At 34.6% G+C, this 16,473-nt stretch overlaps 2 protein-coding genes across 2 annotated transcripts; both read right to left on the minus strand.

Annotated features, from left to right (window-relative positions):
* Positions 1–1,641: 1,641 nt before the first annotated feature.
* Positions 1,642–4,551, minus strand: LOC117896339 (histone-lysine N-methyltransferase 2D). Its single transcript, XM_034805007.1, has 4 exons — positions 4,321–4,551; positions 3,903–4,236; positions 2,776–3,833; positions 1,642–1,831 (listed from the first exon to the last, which is right to left on the minus strand). The coding sequence occupies exons 1-4, from the start codon at positions 4,468–4,470 to the stop codon at positions 1,772–1,774; spliced, it is 1,602 nt and encodes a 533-aa protein (XP_034660898.1). The 5' UTR covers positions 4,471–4,551; the 3' UTR covers positions 1,642–1,771.
* Positions 4,552–4,987: 436 nt separating this feature from the next.
* LOC117897140 (protein RFT1 homolog) lies at positions 4,988–6,128 on the minus strand. Its single transcript, XM_034806223.1, has 2 exons — positions 5,256–6,128; positions 4,988–5,186 (listed from the first exon to the last, which is right to left on the minus strand). Exons 1-2 carry the CDS (start codon positions 6,111–6,113, stop codon positions 5,049–5,051), a joined length of 996 nt encoding a protein of 331 aa, XP_034662114.1. The 5' UTR covers positions 6,114–6,128; the 3' UTR covers positions 4,988–5,048.
* Positions 6,129–16,473: the final 10,345 nt, after the last annotated feature.

The following is a 16,473-nucleotide window of genomic DNA, read 5'->3' on the forward strand; positions in this document are numbered from 1 at the left end:
AACAACATCAAAAACAACTCAAGAAATTCGTTTTTTTCCTTTCTTTCTTTTCTTCTCTTTCTTTCTTTATTTCTTTGAACGATCTTCGGTGCAAGTGTTCTATGGGTTGGGGTGTAGGTGTGTCTGTGTGTGTGTGTGTAAATCATAAATGTTTGTTTCTATTTTTTTTGTAATGTGTCTGTTGTGTACCTTCTTTTTTAGAACTTTCTTTCTTTTTTTAACATTTCTTTTCTGTGTTTTTCTGTTGTAAATTTAAATTAAAATTTCTTCAGGATTCGCTGTAAAATTGTTTTCAGAATTCGCGGAGTGTGTTACATTTTTTCTTCTTTAGTGATTTCCAAATCTTTTCTCAAATTAAAAATTAAATTCAATATTATTTAGTTTTTTTCGTCTTCTGAAGAATTTTCCTGCTTTCAGTACATTTCACTTTTAATTATTATTTTTTTATGTTTGTTTAATTTTCGCAACTGCTAAAGAGCCAAATTTTGTTGAATTCTGTCGAGTGTACATTTCTTTTTCCTGTTTCAATTTGAATTTAAATTGTTGAGAATTTTTTACACATTTTTAAGAATTTCTCAAATTAAATTTAGGGCGCGATTTAGGCAATATTTAGGTACCTAAAGAGGTATGTCGCTTTTGTTCGCTTTTTGTTTAGTTTTCGCAACTGCTAAAGAGCCAAATTTTGTTGTTCTTTTCTGTGTTTCAATTTAAATTTAAATTTCCTTCAAGTTTTGTTGTATAAAAATGTTGAGAACTATTTATACATTTTTAAGGATTTCTCAAATTAAATTTAGTGCGCGATTTAGGCATTTTGTTTGGTACCTAAAGAGGTTTGCCGCTTTCTTTCGCTATTTTCGCCACTGCTAAAGAGCCAAATTTTGTTGAATCTCTGAATTTCTGTCGAGTGTACAACATTTCTTTTTCCTGTTTCAATTTAAATTTAAATTTTTGAGAGTTTTTTACACATTTTTAAGAATTTCTCAAATTAAATTTAGTGCGCGATTTAGACATTTTTTAGGTACCTAAAGAGGTTTGTCGCTTTTGTTTAATTTTCGCAACTGCTAAGGAGCCAAATTTTGTTGTTCTTTTCTGTGTTTCAATTTAAATTTAAATTAAATTTCCTTCAAGTTTTGTTGTATAAAAAAGATGAGAACTATTTATACATTTTTAAGGATTTCTCAAATTAAATTTAGTGCGCAATTTAGGCATTTTTTAGGTACCTAAAGAGGTTTGCCGTTTTCCTTATATTAAATTTAAAATTATTCTGCTTTTAAGGCTTAAGGCTTTCAAAAGTGGAAAATTGTTTCAATTCTTTTAAATTTGAGCTTTCTTTTAGTGTTCGCTTTTCATAAATTTAATTTGAGAATTGCTGGTACGATTAGCTATACATATTTTGATTTTTTAGAGTGCTAAAGAGCTTTAAATTTAAATTGAAGTGCCTTTCATGTACATTTTTCTGAAGCGGTTTCCAGCATACTTTTTATACATTTTCTGAACTTCTTTTTAAATGAATTTTCCAGCAACGATGTCGGGAAATTTGTCTACTTCTGACTAGAGAAAGACTTCGTTTTCGATCACAAACATTTTGAGTGTCTTTTTTTTTTTCAAACTTAAGAAAATAAAAACTTAAATTAATGGTTTCTAGTCCCCTACGAATTTTTCGACGTCGGAGTATTCGCGTAACTTTGTAGTTAAGGTCCGAAAAAAAAAAACAAACAAAAAAATATCTAACTTAAGTCTGTAAATGGATCCTTAGGGGAGCTGCTAAAAACTAAGTGGATGACCAGCCCAGTAATACATTGTTGTTGCGCATTTGTAGGCCAAGTATGACCTGAAATACGCGCAGTTTCCTTCAAGTTTTGTTGTATAAAAAAGTTGAGAATTATTTATAGATTTTTAAGGATTTCTCAAATTAAATTTAGTGCGCGATTTAGGCATTTTTTTTGGTGCCTAAAGAGGTCTGCCGCTTTCTTTCGCTATTTTCGCCACTGCTAAAGAGCCAAATTTTGTTGAATCTCTGAATTTCTGTCGAGTGTTCAACATTTCTTTTTCCTGTTTCAATTTAAATTTAAATTTTTGAGAATTTTTTACACATTTTTAAGAATTTCTCAAATTAAACTTAGTGCGCGATTTAGACATTTTTTAGGTACCTAAAGAGGTTTGCCGTTTTCCTTATACTACATTTAAAATTATTCTGCTTTTAAGGCTTAAGGCTTTCAAAAGTGGAAAATTGTTTCAATTCTTTTAAATTTGAGCTTTCTTTTAGTGTTCGCTTTTCATAAATCTAATTTGAGAATTGCTGGTACGATTAGCTATACATATTTTGATTTTTTAGAGTGCTAAAGAGCTTTAAATTTAAATTGAAGTGCCTTTCATGTACATTTTTCTGAAGCGGTTTCCAGCATTCTTTTTATACATTTTCTGAACTTCTTTTTAAATGAATTTTCCAGCAACGATGTCGGGAAATTTGTCTACTTCTGACTAGAGAAAGACCGCGCGTGTTTCGAAATTCGTTTTCGATCACAAACATTTTGAGTGTCTTTTTTTTTCAAACTTAAAAATAAAAAAAACTTAAATTAATGGTTTCTAGTCCCCTACGAATTTTTCGACGTCGGAGTATTCCCTTAACTTTGTAGTTAAGGTCCGAAAAAAAAAACAAACAAAAAAATATCTAACTTAAGTCTGTAAATGGATCCTTAGGGGAGCTGCTAAAAACTAAGTGGATGACCAGCCCAGGGATACATTGTTGTTGCGCATTTGTAGGCCAAGTATGACCTTAAATACGCGCAGTGCTTGCCCAAATTTAAAGCCAAAACCATTTATCATATCCTTGCGCGTAAGCATCATCAGTGCTTCACCATCAATGTCCTGCCAGTTGAGTGCCTGTGCCTCCTCCGGATAGAAATGTGACACATATGCGGTCACCTGTTCAGTGGTCCAGCTGCTCACGGGATTCACCGAAATCACCGTTACGTCGTCAGCTGGCAATGGTACTAGTAGCGGTGGCGGCGGCAGCGGCGGCTGTACACTCACAACTGAAATCTCATCATCATCGCTGCCATTTGGCACCGCTGCCGCTTCCAATGGCTGCTGATCCATGTCCATGCCGAGCGGCATTTGTTCCACCAGCTGTGGAGGAGCAGGAGCAGCAGCAGCAGCTTCTGCTTCCACAGCTTGATGCTCAGTTTCTTGCTCCATGGGCTCGGGCATGGTTTCAGCTGGCATTACCTCTGGCTCCTCCTTGGTCTCTGCTTTAGGCTCCTCAACAGCAGCAGCTGCCTCCATGGGCATGTCTGATTCATCAGTGGACAAGCGTTTATCGGCCTGTTCTTTGAGCTCTGACTGTGGCTCTAGCTCTTCCTTTTCCTTTTCCTCGTTATCTTGCTCATGCTCTCCCTCTTGCTCTGCCGCTTTCTCTTTCTTTTTGGTGGCGCGTTTTGGCTCTGGCTCAGCGGCGCTTTTTGTTTCTTCCTTTGACTCCTTCACGAGTTTTGCCTGCTTCTCCTGACCTGCGGGATCTGACTGGGCACGCTTCATGCGTCTCGGATACGATTTGCGTCCAGTTTGCTCACCACCCGAAGTGTTGTTGTTGTTATTGTTGTGGTTCGATCCGTGCTCACAGCTGTGACATTGCCACTGGCGCTCGCTGAGATCGGAGCCGCTCAATGGCGGATCATGGCAATCGCGATGAAACGAATAAACGCACGTTGAGCAAATGGCCAAGTCTGTTCCATTGGCTCCACAAATGCGGCAAGAGCGGCACGAGGGGCATTTGTACCTCTTGCGAGCAACCGAGAGGACATCAAAACTGATGGACATGCACGAGAAATGCCCTGAAAAATGCATAACAAGAAACGTGTGTGGGTGCGTGTAGGGTACGGTGGGGGGCGACTGTAACTTACATTTCTGCAGGCAGCTCTTGCAACCAAGAAAATTACTTTTGTATCCAGAGCCACGCTTTACTTCCATCTTTTTGCATTTATGACAGATATCATACTGACGCATCGGCTGGGCCCCTGACTCAGCATCTTGGGCATCGGCATTGGCAACTGAATCTGGCCTGGTTGCAGCCACCGCCACAGGCGATGTAACACGCACTGGGGCCACTGCTGTGGCGGTCGCTGTGGCGGTCGCTGTTGCGGCCGGTGCCGGCATTTGCGACGTCTGTGCTGCGGCATTTGCTGGCGTTGTGTTGCGGTATCGTACATGGTTATCGGATGGTTCGTACACTTGTTTCTATTAGTTGCGGCGGGCAAGTGAAATGCATGAATATTCAGTACCGGGCGGTTTTTGGTAAATCGGCGGGAAATTGTAACTTACCTTGACGCGTCCTGTAGTGCGAGTTGCTGTGGTTGTTGTGCCAGTGCTTGTCGTTGCAGCAGCATCGTTGCTGTTGCTGCCGGCGCTCGAATTCAACGTGCCGTTGGCACTGGCGGACTCGTCCTTGTCCTCCTCCTTTGCACGCTTCATTTTGGCCGGCAAATTGCTTTAAAAGTCGGCAGACTTTATACGAAAATGTTCTTACTTGCGCGCTCGTTTGCTTAATGTGACCGTTTCTGTTCAAGCAAATTACGTTTTGGAATTTCTGCTGATGGCTTCACATAAAAATCCAAGAAATGTATTTAAAGTGTTACCATTCATGGATATATGGGAGTAGAGTTACAGCACATCTACATTTGGTTGGTATTTAGTGTGCTATTTGGTGAAGTTGGTTTATTTACATGCATGCGTTAGGGAATTTTTGCATGCGCGTTAGTGCATTATAGAGAACCATTTGGGGTGATCTTTTCTTGTGCACGAAAAATTAAATACCCCTATTATGTTTTGCTGTTTAATTTTTAAATTTTTGTTTAAACAAAACTATAATACAATGTATCGTTGTCTCTTAATGCATGCCTTAACATTAACGAAGCATTTTGAAGCACTACAAACATTAAATCTGGTAAATAAACTTAATTGCGGAATTCATTTACAATTTACAATTTATATGTGTATAAATATTTAAATAATCCATTCCAAAACACACACAAAAACAGTCCCTGAAGCCTTCAATCAATCTTGATACGCCTGCCATAGCGCCAGGCCAAACGCACCAAATCCCGATGGGCCAGTGCCCAGGCGAGAAGACACGCAATTCCGGCCATTAAGCCAATGCCCAAATGGGTGAACAGAGCAGCACTTTGGTACTGCAAAGAGAGAGGAAGACAGAATCATAAATTTGGAGGGAAAATTAATTGTTTTGTGTAGAGACTAACCCAGTAGCAAATGATTCCAGAGATGATGAGTGTGACGCCAAAGAGTTTGGCTGGCTTGAGGCCCTGCAGTGGATTGAGGGACAGCGGCTGATACTGCTGCCTGATGTAGTAGGTGCTGTAGAGGATGCGGCCGAGCATGTTGATGCAATTGGCAAAGATGAAGCCAACGGGCCCAAAGATGCCCGTCAAAATGTAGGAGAGAACGAGGAAGCTAACCGAAAAGATGGCCATCAGATAGTTGTACTTGTCGATGTCGCGACTGGTGTTGGTGGCGAACATGTAGCCCTCGCTGATGCCATTCACGGAGAGCAGGTAGATGGCCAGGCAGTGCCACTGCAGCAGGCTCTGGGGCAGGCCGCCGGCGACAAAGTCTGGGCCGCCGTACAGCAGCAGCACGGGATAGGAGTAGCTCTGGCCAAAGGTGAATGCCAGCAAGCCAATGGAGCTGACGCCCAGCAGCAGATTGTTCAGCACACTGCTGGCCTGTCGCACCTGCTCCTGCGGCTGCTTGGCCAGGCGCGTGTCCCGCGATATGGTCTGCGTGAAGTAAAAGTACGAACTGTCCTCGATGGGGCGGAATATGAAGCGGGCGGCCATGCTGCCCAGATTGTTCACCACATCGTAGGTGGCCTGCTCGCCGAAGCTCAGCACGGGCGAGACCGACATCACATACTTCTCGCCCTCGGTGAGTATCTGCTTGAGCACGCCCTGCTTCACGAAGCTCAGCGTTAGCGTTTGCAGCTCACGATTGAAGAACTTGCCAATGGGATCGTACATGACGCCCGGCAGGAATTCGCTGATCCGCGTGAACGGGAAATCCTCCATGTGCTTGTTAACCTCCTCCCAATTATATAACATAATAAACAACAACAAAAACAACTCAAGAAATTCGTTTTTTTCCCTTCTTTTGTTTCATCTCTTTTCTTATCTTTATTTCTTTGAACGATCTTCGGTGCAAGTATTCTATGGGTTGGGGTGTAGGTGTGTGTGTGTGTGTGTGTGTGTGGGTGTGTGTAAATCATAAATGTTTGTTTCTATTTTTTTTGTAATGTTTCTGTTGTGTACCTTCTTTTTTAGAACTTTCTTTCTTTTTCTGTTGTAAATTTAAATTAAAATTTCTTCAGGATTCGCTGTAAAATTGTTTTCAGAATTCGCGGAGTGTGTTAAATTTTTTCTTCTTTAGTGATTTCCAAATCTTTTCTCAAATTAAAATTTAAATTCAATATTATTTAGTTCTTTTCGTCTTCTGAAGAATTTTCCTGCTTTCAGTACATTTCACTTTTAATTATTATTTTTTATGTTTGTTTAATTTTCGCAACTGCTAAAGAGCCAAATGTTTTTGTTCTTTTCTGTGTTTCAATTTAAATTTAAATTAAATTTCCTTCAAGTTTTGTTGTTTACAAATGTTGAGAATTATTTATACATTTTTAAAGATTTCTCAAATTAAATTTAGTGCGCGATTTAGAAAATTTTTAGGTACCTAAAGAGGTTTGCCGCTTTCGTTCGCTTTTTGTTTAATTTTCGTAATTGCTAAAGAGCCAAATTTTGTTGTTCTTTTCTGTGTTTCAATTTAAATTTAAATTAAATTTCCTTCAAGTTTTGTTGTATAAAAATGTTGAGAATTATTTATACATTTTTAAAGATTTCTCAAATTTCTCAAGGTACCTAAAGAGGTTTGCCGTTTTCCTTGTATTAAATTTAAAATTATTCAGCTTTTAAGGCTTTCAAAAGTGGAAAATTGTTTCAATTCTTTTAAATTTGAGCTTTCTTTTAGTGTTCGCTTTTCATAAATCTAATTTGAGAATTGCTGGTACGATTAGCTATACATATTTTGATTTTTTAGAGTGCTAAAGAGCTTTAAATTTAAATTGAAGTGCCTTTCATGTACATTTTTCTGAAGCGGTTTCCAGCATTCTTTTTATACATTTTCTGAACTTCTTTTTAAATGAATTTTCCAGCAACGATGTCGGGAAATTTGTCTACTTCTGACTAGAGAAAGACTTCGTTTTCGATCACAAACATTTTGAGTGTCTTTTTTTCAAACTTAAAAAAAAAAAACTTAAATTAATGGTTTCTAGTCTCCTAAGAATTTTTCGACGTCGGAGTATTCGCTTAACTTTGTAGTTAAGGTCCGAAAAAAAAACAAAAAAAAAAATATCCAACTTAAGTCTGTAAATGGATCCTTAGGGGAGCTGCTAAAAACTAAGTGGATGACCAGCCCAGTAATACATTGTTGTTGCGCATTTGTAGGCCAAGTATGACCTGAAATACGCGCAGTTTCCTTCAAGTTTTGTTGTATAAAAAAGTTGAGAATTATTTATAGATTTTTAAGGATTTCTCAAATTAAATTTAGTGAGCGATTTAGGCATTTTTTTTGGTACCTTAAGAGGTTTGCCGCTTTCTTTCTCTATTTTCGCAACTGCTAAAGATCCAAATTTTGTTGAATCTCCGAATTTCTGTCGAGTGTACAACATTTCTTTTTCCTGTTTCAATTTAAATTTAAATTGTTGAGAATTATTTATAGATTTTTAAGGATTTCTCAAATTAAATTTAGTGCGCGATTTAGGCATTTTTTAGGTACCTAAAGAGGTTTGCCGTTTTCCTTATACTACATTTAAAATTATTCTGCTTTTAAGGCTTAAGGCTTTCAAAAAGTGGAAAATTGTTTATTCTTTTTAAATTTGAGCTTTCTTTTAGTGTTCGCTTTTCATAAATCTAATTTGAGAATTGCTGGTACGATTAGCTATACATATTTTGATTTTTTAGAGTGCTAAAGAGCTTTAAATTTAAATTGAAGTGCCTTTCATGTACATTTTTCTGAAGCGGTTTCCAGCATTCTTTTTATACATTTTCTGAACTTCTTTTTAAATGAATTTTCCAGCAACGATGTCGGGAAATTTGTCTACTTCTGACTAGAGAAAGACCGCGCGTGTTTCGAAATTCGTTTTCGATCACAAACATTTTGAGTGTCTTTTTTTCAAACTTAAAAAAATAAAAACTTAAATTAATGGTTTCTAGTCCCCTACGAATTTTTCGACGTCGGAGTATTCGCGTAACTTTGTAGTTAAGGTCCGAAAAAAAAAAAAAAAAACTTAAGTCTGTAAATGGATCCTTAGGGGAGCTGCTAAAAACTAAGTGGATGACCAGCCCAGGGATTCATTGTTGTTGCGCATTTGTAGGCCAAGTATGACCTGAAATACGCGCAGTTTCCTTCAAGTTTTGTTGTATAAAAAAGTTGAGAATTATTTATAGATTTTTAAGGATTTCTCAAATTAAATTTAGTGCGCGATTAAGGCATTTTTTTTTGGTACCTAGAGAGGTTTGCCGCTTTCTTTCGCTATTTTCGCCACTGCTAAAGAGCCAAATTTTTTTGAATTTCGGTAGAATGTACAACATTTCTTTTTCCTGTTTCAATTTAAATTTACATTTTTGAGAATTTTGTACACATTTTTAAGAATTTCTCAAATTAAACTTAGTGCGCGATTTAGACATTTTTTAGGTACCTAAAGAGGTTTGCCGTTTTCCTTATACTACATTTAAAATTATTCTGCTTTTAAGGCTTAAGGCTTTCAAAAGTGGAAAATTGTTTCAATTCTTTTAAATTTGAGCTTTCTTTTAGTGTTCGCTTTTCATAAATTTAATTTGAGAACTGCTGGTACATATTTTGATTTTTTAGAGTGCTAAAGAGCTTAAAATTTAAATTAAAGTGCCTTTCATGAACATTTTTCTGAAGCGGTTTCCAGCATACTTTTTATACATTTTCTGAACTTCTTTTTAAATGAATTTTCCAGCAACGATGTCGGGAAATTTGTCTACTTCTGACTAGAGAAAGACTTCGTTTTCGATCACAAACATTTTGAGTGTCTTTTTTTCAAACTTAAGAAAATAAAAACTTAAATTAATGGTTTCTAGTCCCCTACGAATTTTTCGACGTCGGAGTATTCGCGTAACTTTGTAGTTAAGGTCCGAAAAAAAAAAAAAACAAACAAAAAAATATCTAACTTAAGTCTGTAAATGGATCCTTAGGGGAGCTGCTAAAAACTAAGTGGATGACCAGCCCAGTAATACATTGTTGTTGCGCATTTGTAGGCCAAGTATGACCTGAAATACGCGCAGTTTCCTTCAAGTTTTGTTGTATAAAAAAGTTGAGAATTATTTATAGATTTTTAAGGATTTCTCAAATTAAATTTAGTGCGCGATTTAGGCATTTTTTTTGGTGCCTAAAGAGGTCTGCCGCTTTCTTTCGCTATTTTCGCCACTGCTAAAGAGCCAAATTTTGTTGAATCTCTGAATTTCTGTCGAGTGTACAACATTTCTTTTTTTCTGTTTCAATTTAAATTTAAATTTTTGAGAATTTTTTACACATTTTTAAGAATTTCTCAAATTAAATTTAGTGCGCGATTTAGACATTTTTTAGGTACCTAAAGAGGTTTGCCGTTTTCCTTATACTAAATTTAAAATTATTCTGCTTTTAAGGCTTAAGGCTTTCAAACGTGGAAAATTGTTTCAATTCTTTTAAATTTGAGCTTTGTTTTAGTGTTCGCTTTTCATAAATTTAATTTGAGAACTGCTGGTACATATTTTGATTTTTTAGAGTGCTAAAGAGCTTTAAATTTAAATTGAAGTGCCTTTCATGAACATTTTTCTGAAGCGGTTTCCAGCATACTTTTTATACATTTTCTGAACTTCTTTTTAAATGAATTTTCCAGCAACGATGTCGGGAATTTGTCTACTTCTGACTAGAGAAAGACTTCGTTTTCGATCACAAACATTTTGAGTGTCTTTTTTTCAAACTTAAGAAAATAAAAACTTAAATTAATGGTTTCTAGTCCCCTACGAATTTTTCGACGTCGGAGTATTCGCGTAACTTTGTAGTTAAGGTCCGAAAAAAAAAAAACAAACAAAAAAATATCTAACTTAAGTCTGTAAATGGATCCTTAGGGGAGCTGCTAAAAACTAAGTGGATGACCAGCCCAGTAATACATTGTTGTTGCGCATTTGTAGGCCAAGTATGACCTGAAATACGCGCAGTTTCCTTCAAGTTTTGTTGTATAAAAAAGTTGAGAATTATTTATAGATTTTTAAGGATTTCTCAAATTAAATTTAGTGCGCGATTTAGGCATTTTTTTTGGTGCCTAAAGAGGTCTGCCGCTTTCTTTCGCTATTTTCGCCACTGCTAAAGAGCCAAATTTTGTTGAATCTCTGAATTTCTGTCGAGTGTACAACATTTCTTTTCCTGTTTCAATTTAAATTTAAATTTTTGAGAATTTTTTACACATTTTTAAGAATTTCTCAAATTAAATTTAGTGCGCGATTTAGACATTTTTTAGGTACCTAAAGAGGTTTGCCGTTTTCCTTATACTAAATTTAAAATTATTCTGCTTTTAAGGCTTAAGGCTTTCAAAAGTGGAAAATTGTTTCAATTCTTTTAAATTTGAGCTTTCTTTTAGTGTTCGCTTTTCATAAATTTAATTTGAGAACTGCTGGTACATATTTTGATTTTTTAGAGTGCTAAAGAGCTTTAAATTTAAATTGAAGTGCCTTTCATGAACATTTTTCTGAAGCGGTTTCCAGCATTCTTTTTATACATTTTCTGAACTTCTTTTTAAAATGAATTTTCCAGCAACGATGTCGGGAAATTTGTCTACTTCTGACTAGAGAAAGACTTCGTTTTCGATCACAAACATTTTGAGTGTCTTTTTTTCAAACTTAAGAAAATAAAAACTTAAATTAATGGTTTCTAGTCCCCTACGAATTTTTCGACGTCGGAGTATTCGCGTAACTTTGTAGTTAAGGTCCGAAAAAAAAAAACAAACAAAAAAATATCTAACTTAAGTCTGTAAATGGATCCTTAGGGGAGCTGCTAAAAACGAAGTGGATGACCAGCCCAGTAATACATTGTTGTTGCGCATTTGTAGGCCAAGTAGGACCTGAAATACGCGCAGTTTCCATCAAGTTTTGTTGTATAAAAAAGTTGAGAATTATTTATAGATTTTTAAGGATTTCTCAAATTAAATTTAGTGCGCGATTAAGGCATTTTTTTTTGGTACCTAGAGAGGTTTGCCGCTTTCTTTCGCTATTTTCGCCACTGCTAAAGAGCCAAATTTTTTTGAATTTCGGTAGAATGTACAACATTTCTTTTTCCTGTTTCAATTTAAATTTAAATTTTTGAGAATTTTGTACACATTTTTAAGAATTTCTCAAATTAAACTTAGTGCGCGATTTAGACATTTTTTAGGTACCTAAAGAGGTTTGCCGTTTTCCTTATACTACATTTAAAATTATTCTGCTTTTAAGGCTTAAGGCTTTCAAAAGTGGAAAATTGTTTCAATTCTTTTAAATTTGAGCTTTCTTTTAGTGTTCGCTTTTCATAAATTTAATTTGAGAACTGCTGGTACATATTTTTTGATTTTTTAGAGTGCTAAAGAGCTTTAAATTTAAATTGAAGTGCCTTTCATGAACATTTTTCTGAAGCGGTTTCCAGCATACTTTTTATACATTTTCTGAACTTCTTTTTAAATGCATTTTCCAGCAACGATGTCGGGAAATTTGTCTACTTCTGACTAGAGAAAGACTTCGTTTTTTCGATCACAAACATTTTGAGTGTCTTTTTTTCAAACTTAAGAAAATAAAAACTTAAATTAATGGTTTCTAGTCCCCTACGAATTTTTTCGACGTCGGAGTATTCGCGTAACTTTGTAGTTAAGGTCCGAAAAAAAAAAACAAACAAAAAAATATCTAACTTAAGTCTGTAAATGGATCATTAGGGGAGCTGCTAAAAACTAAGTGGATGACCAGCCCAGTAATACATTGTTGTTGCGCATTTGTAGGCCAAGTATGACCTGAAATACGCGCAGTTTCCTTCAAGTTTTTGTGTATAAAAAAAAGTTGAGAATTATTTATAGATTTTTAAGGATTTCTCAAATTAAATTTAGTGCGCGATTAAGGCATTTTTTTTTTTTTTGTACCTAGAGAGGTTTGCCGCTTTCTTTCGCTATTTTCGCCACTGCTAAAGAGCCAAATTTTTTTGAATTTCGGTAGAATGTACAACATTTCTTTTTCCTGTTTCAATTTAAATTTAAATTTTTGAGAATTTTGTACACATTTTTAAGAATTTCTAAAATTAAATTTAGTGCGCGATTTAGACATTTTTAGGGTACCTAAAGAGGTTTGCCGTTTTCCTTATACTAAATTTAAAATTATTCTGCTTTTAAGGCTTAAGGCTTTCAAACGTGGAAAATTGTTTCAATTCTTTTAAATTTGAGCTTTCTTTTAGTGTTCGCTTTTCATAAATTTAATTTGAGAACTGCTGGTACATATTTTGATTTTTTAGAGTGCTAAAGAGCTTTAAATTTAAATTGAAGTGCCTTTCATGAACATTTTTCTGAAGCGGTTTCCAGCATTCTTTTTATACATTTTCTGAACTTCTTTTTAAATGAATTTTCCAGCAACGATGTCGGGAAATTTGTCTACTTCTGACTAGAGAAAGACTTCGTTTTCGATCACAAACATTTTGAGTGTCTTTTTTTCAAACTTAAGAAAATAAAAACTTAAATTAATGGTTTCTAGTCCCCTACGAATTTTTTTCGACGTCGGAGTATTCGCGTAACTTTGTAGTTAAGGTCCGAAAAAAAAAAAAAAAAAAAAAAAATATCTAACTTAAGTCTGTAAATGGATCCTTAGGGGAGCTGCTAAAAACTAAGTGGATGACCAGCCCAGTAATACATTGTTGTTGCGCATTTGTAGGCCAATTATGACCTGAAATACGCGCAGTTTCCTTCAAGTTTTGTTGTATAAAAAAGTTGAGAATTATTTATAGATTTTTAAGGATTTCTCAAATTAAATTTAGTGCGCGATTTAGGCATTTTTTTTGGTGCCTAAAGAGGTCTGCCGCTTTCTTTCGCTATTTTCGCCACTGCTAAAGAGCCAAATTTTGTTGAATCTCTGAATTTCTGTCGAGTGTACAACATTTCTTTTTCCTGTTTCAATTTAAATTTAAATTTTTGAGAATTTTTTACACATTTTTAAGAATTTCTCAAATTAAATTTAGTGCGCGATTTAGACATTTTTTAGGTACCTAAAGAGGTTTGCCGTTTTCCTTATACTAAATTTAAAATTATTCTGCTTTTAAGGCTTAAGGCTTTCAAACGTGGAAAATTGTTTCAATTCTTTTAAATTTGAGCTTTCTTTTAGTGTTCGCTTTTCATAAATTTAATTTGAGAACTGCTGGTACATATTTTGATTTTTTAGAGTGCTAAAGAGCTTTAAATTTAAATTGAAGTGCCTTTCATGAACATTTTTCTGAAGCGGTTTCCAGCATTCTTTTTATACATTTTCTGAACTTCTTTTTAAATGAATTTTCCAGCAACGATGTCGGGAAATTTGTCTACTTCTGACTAGAGAAAGACTTCGTTTTCGATCACAAACATTTTGAGTGTCTTTTTTTCAAACTTAAGAAAATAAAAACTTAAATTAATGGTTTCTAGTCCCCTACGAATTTTTCGACGTCGGAGTATTCGCGTAACTTTGTAGTTAAGGTCCGAAAAAAAAAAAAAAAAAAAAAAAAAACTTAAGTCTGTAAATGGATCCTTAGGGGAGCTGCTAAAAACTAAGTGGATGACCAGCCCAGTAATACATTGTTGTTGCGCATTTGTAGGCCAAGTATGACCTGAAAAACGCGCAAAAAAAAAAAGTTGAGAATTATTTATAGATTTCTAAGGATTTCTCAAATTAAATTTAGTGCGCGATTTAGGCATTTTTTTTGGTACCTAGAGAGGTTTGCCGCTTTCTTTCGCTATTTTCGCCACTGCTAAAGAGCCAAATTTTGTTGAATCTCTGAATTTCTGTCGAGTGTACAACATTTCTTTTCCTGTTTCAATTTAAATTTAAATTTTTGAGAATTTTTTACACATTTTTAAGAATTTCTCAAATTAAATTTAGTGCGCGATTTAGACATTTTTTAGGTACCTAAAGAGGTTTGCCGTTTTCCTTATACTAAATTTAAAATTATTCTGCTTTTAAGGCTTAAGGCTTTCAAAAAGTGGAAAATTGTTTCAATTCTTTTTTAAATTTGAGCTTTCTTTTAGTGTTCGCTTTTCATAAATTTAATTTGAGAACTGCTGGTACATATTTTGATTTTTTAGAGTGCTAAAGAGCTTTAAATTTAAATTGAAGTGCCTTTCATGAACATTTTTCTGAAGCGGTTTCCAGCATTCTTTTTATACATTTTCTGAACTTCTTTTTAAATGAATTTTCCAGCAACGATGTCGGGAAATTTGTCTACTTCTGACTAGAGAAAGACTTCGTTTTCGATCACAAACATTTTGAGTGTCTTTTTTTCAAACTTAAGAAAATAAAAACTTAAATTAATGGTTTCTAGTCCCCTACGAATTTTTCGACGTCGGAGTATTCGCGTAACTTTGTAGTTAAGGTCCGAAAAAAAAACAAACAAAAAAATATCTAACTTAAGTCTGTAAATGGATCCTTAGGGGAGCTGCTAAAAACGAAGTGGATGACCAGCCCAGTAATACATTGTTGTTGCGCATTTGTAGGCCAAGTAGGACCTGAAATACGCGCAGTTTCCATCAAGTTTTGTTGTATAAAAAAGTTGAGAATTATTTATAGATTTTTAAGGATTTCTCAAATTAAATTTAGTGCGCGATTAAGGCATTTTTTTTTTTTTTTCCTAGAGAGGTTTGCCGCTTTCTTTCGCTATTTTCGCCACTGCTAAAGAGCCAAATTTTTTTGAATTTCGGTAGAATGTACAACATTTCTTTTTCCTGTTTCAATTTAAATTTAAATTTTTGAGAATTTTGTACACATTTTTAAGAATTTCTCAAATTAAACTTAGTGCGCGATTTAGACATTTTTTAGGTACCTAAAGAGGTTTGCCGTTTTCCTTATACTACATTTAAAATTATTCTGCTTTTTAAGGCTTAAGGCTTTCAAAAAAGTGGAAAATTGTTTCAATTCTTTTAAATTTGAGCTTTCTTTTAGTGTTCGCTTTTCATAAATTTAATTTGAGAACTGCTGGTACATATTTTGATTTTTTAGAGTGCTAAAGAGCTTTAAATTTAAATTGAAGTGCCTTTCATGAACATTTTTCTGAAGCGGTTTCCAGCATACTTTTTATACATTTTCTGAACTTCTTTTTAAATGCATTTTCCAGCAACGATGTCGGGAAATTTGTCTACTTCTGACTAGAGAAAGACTTCGTTTTCGATCACAAACATTTTGAGTGTCTTTTTTTCAAACTTAAGAAAATAAAAACTTAAATTAATGGTTTCTAGTCCCCTACGAATTTTTCGACGTCGGAGTATTCGCGTAACTTTGTAGTTAAGGTCCGAAAAAAAAAAAAAAAAAAAAATATCTAACTTAAGTCTGTAAATGGATCATTAGGGGAGCTGCTAAAAACTAAGTGGATGACCAGCCCAGTAATACATTGTTGTTGCGCATTTGTAGGCCAAGTATGACCTGAAATACGCGCAGTTTCCTTCAAGTTTTGTTGTATAAAAAAGTTGAGAATTATTTATAGATTTTTAAGGATTTCTCAAATTAAATTTAGTGCGCGATTAAGGCATTTTTTTTTGGTACCTAGAGAGGTTTGCCGCTTTCTTTCGCTATTTTCGCCACTGCTAAAGAGCCAAATTTTTTTGAATTTCGGTAGAATGTACAACATTTCTTTTTCCTGTTTCAATTTAAATTTAAATTTTTGAGAATTTTGTACACATTTTTAAGAATTTCTAAAATTAAATTTAGTGCGCGATTTAGACATTTTTTAGGTACCTAAAGAGGTTTGCCGTTTTCCTTATACTAAATTTAAAATTATTCTGCTTTTAAGGCTTAAGGCTTTCAAACGTGGAAAATTGTTTCAATTCTTTTAAATTTGAGCTTTCTTTTAGTGTTCGCTTTTCATAAATTTAATTTGAGAACTGCTGGTACATATTTTGATTTTTTAGAGTGCTAAAGAGCTTTAAATTTAAATTGAAGTGCCTTTCATGAACATTTTTCTGAAGCGGTTTCCAGCATTCTTTTTATACATTTTCTGAACTTCTTTTTAAATGAATTTTCCAGCAACGATGTCGGGAAATTTGTCTACTTCTGACTAGAGAAAGACTTCGTTTTCGATCACAAACATTTTGAGTCTTTTTTTCAAACTTAAGAAAATAAAAACTTAAATTAATGGTTTCTAGTCCCCTACGAATTTTTTCGACGTCGG

Source organism: Drosophila subobscura, chromosome A, assembly GCF_008121235.1.
Source record: "Drosophila subobscura isolate 14011-0131.10 chromosome A, UCBerk_Dsub_1.0, whole genome shotgun sequence".
Lineage (NCBI taxonomy): Eukaryota > Metazoa > Arthropoda > Insecta > Diptera > Drosophilidae > Drosophila > Drosophila subobscura.

Bases quoted from the DNA above. Each gene is read 5' to 3' on its own strand.
- LOC117897140 (XM_034806223.1), bottom strand. From the start codon at position 6,113: ATGTTATATAATTGGGAGGAGGTTAACAAGCACATGGAGGATTTCCCG. The intron at 5,187-5,255 runs GTTAGTCTCTAC...CTCTCTTTGCAG, and splicing joins CTGGAATCATTTGCTACTGG to TACCAAAGTGCTGCTCTGTT.
- LOC117896339 (XM_034805007.1), bottom strand. From the start codon at position 4,470: ATGAAGCGTGCAAAGGAGGAGGACAAGGACGAGTCCGCCAGTGCCAAC. The intron at 4,237-4,320 runs GTAAGTTACAAT...CGCAACTAATAG, and splicing joins GCACTACAGGACGCGTCAAG to AAACAAGTGTACGAACCATC. The intron at 3,834-3,902 runs GTAAGTTACAGT...TGCATTTTTCAG, and splicing joins CAAGAGCTGCCTGCAGAAAT to GGCATTTCTCGTGCATGTCC.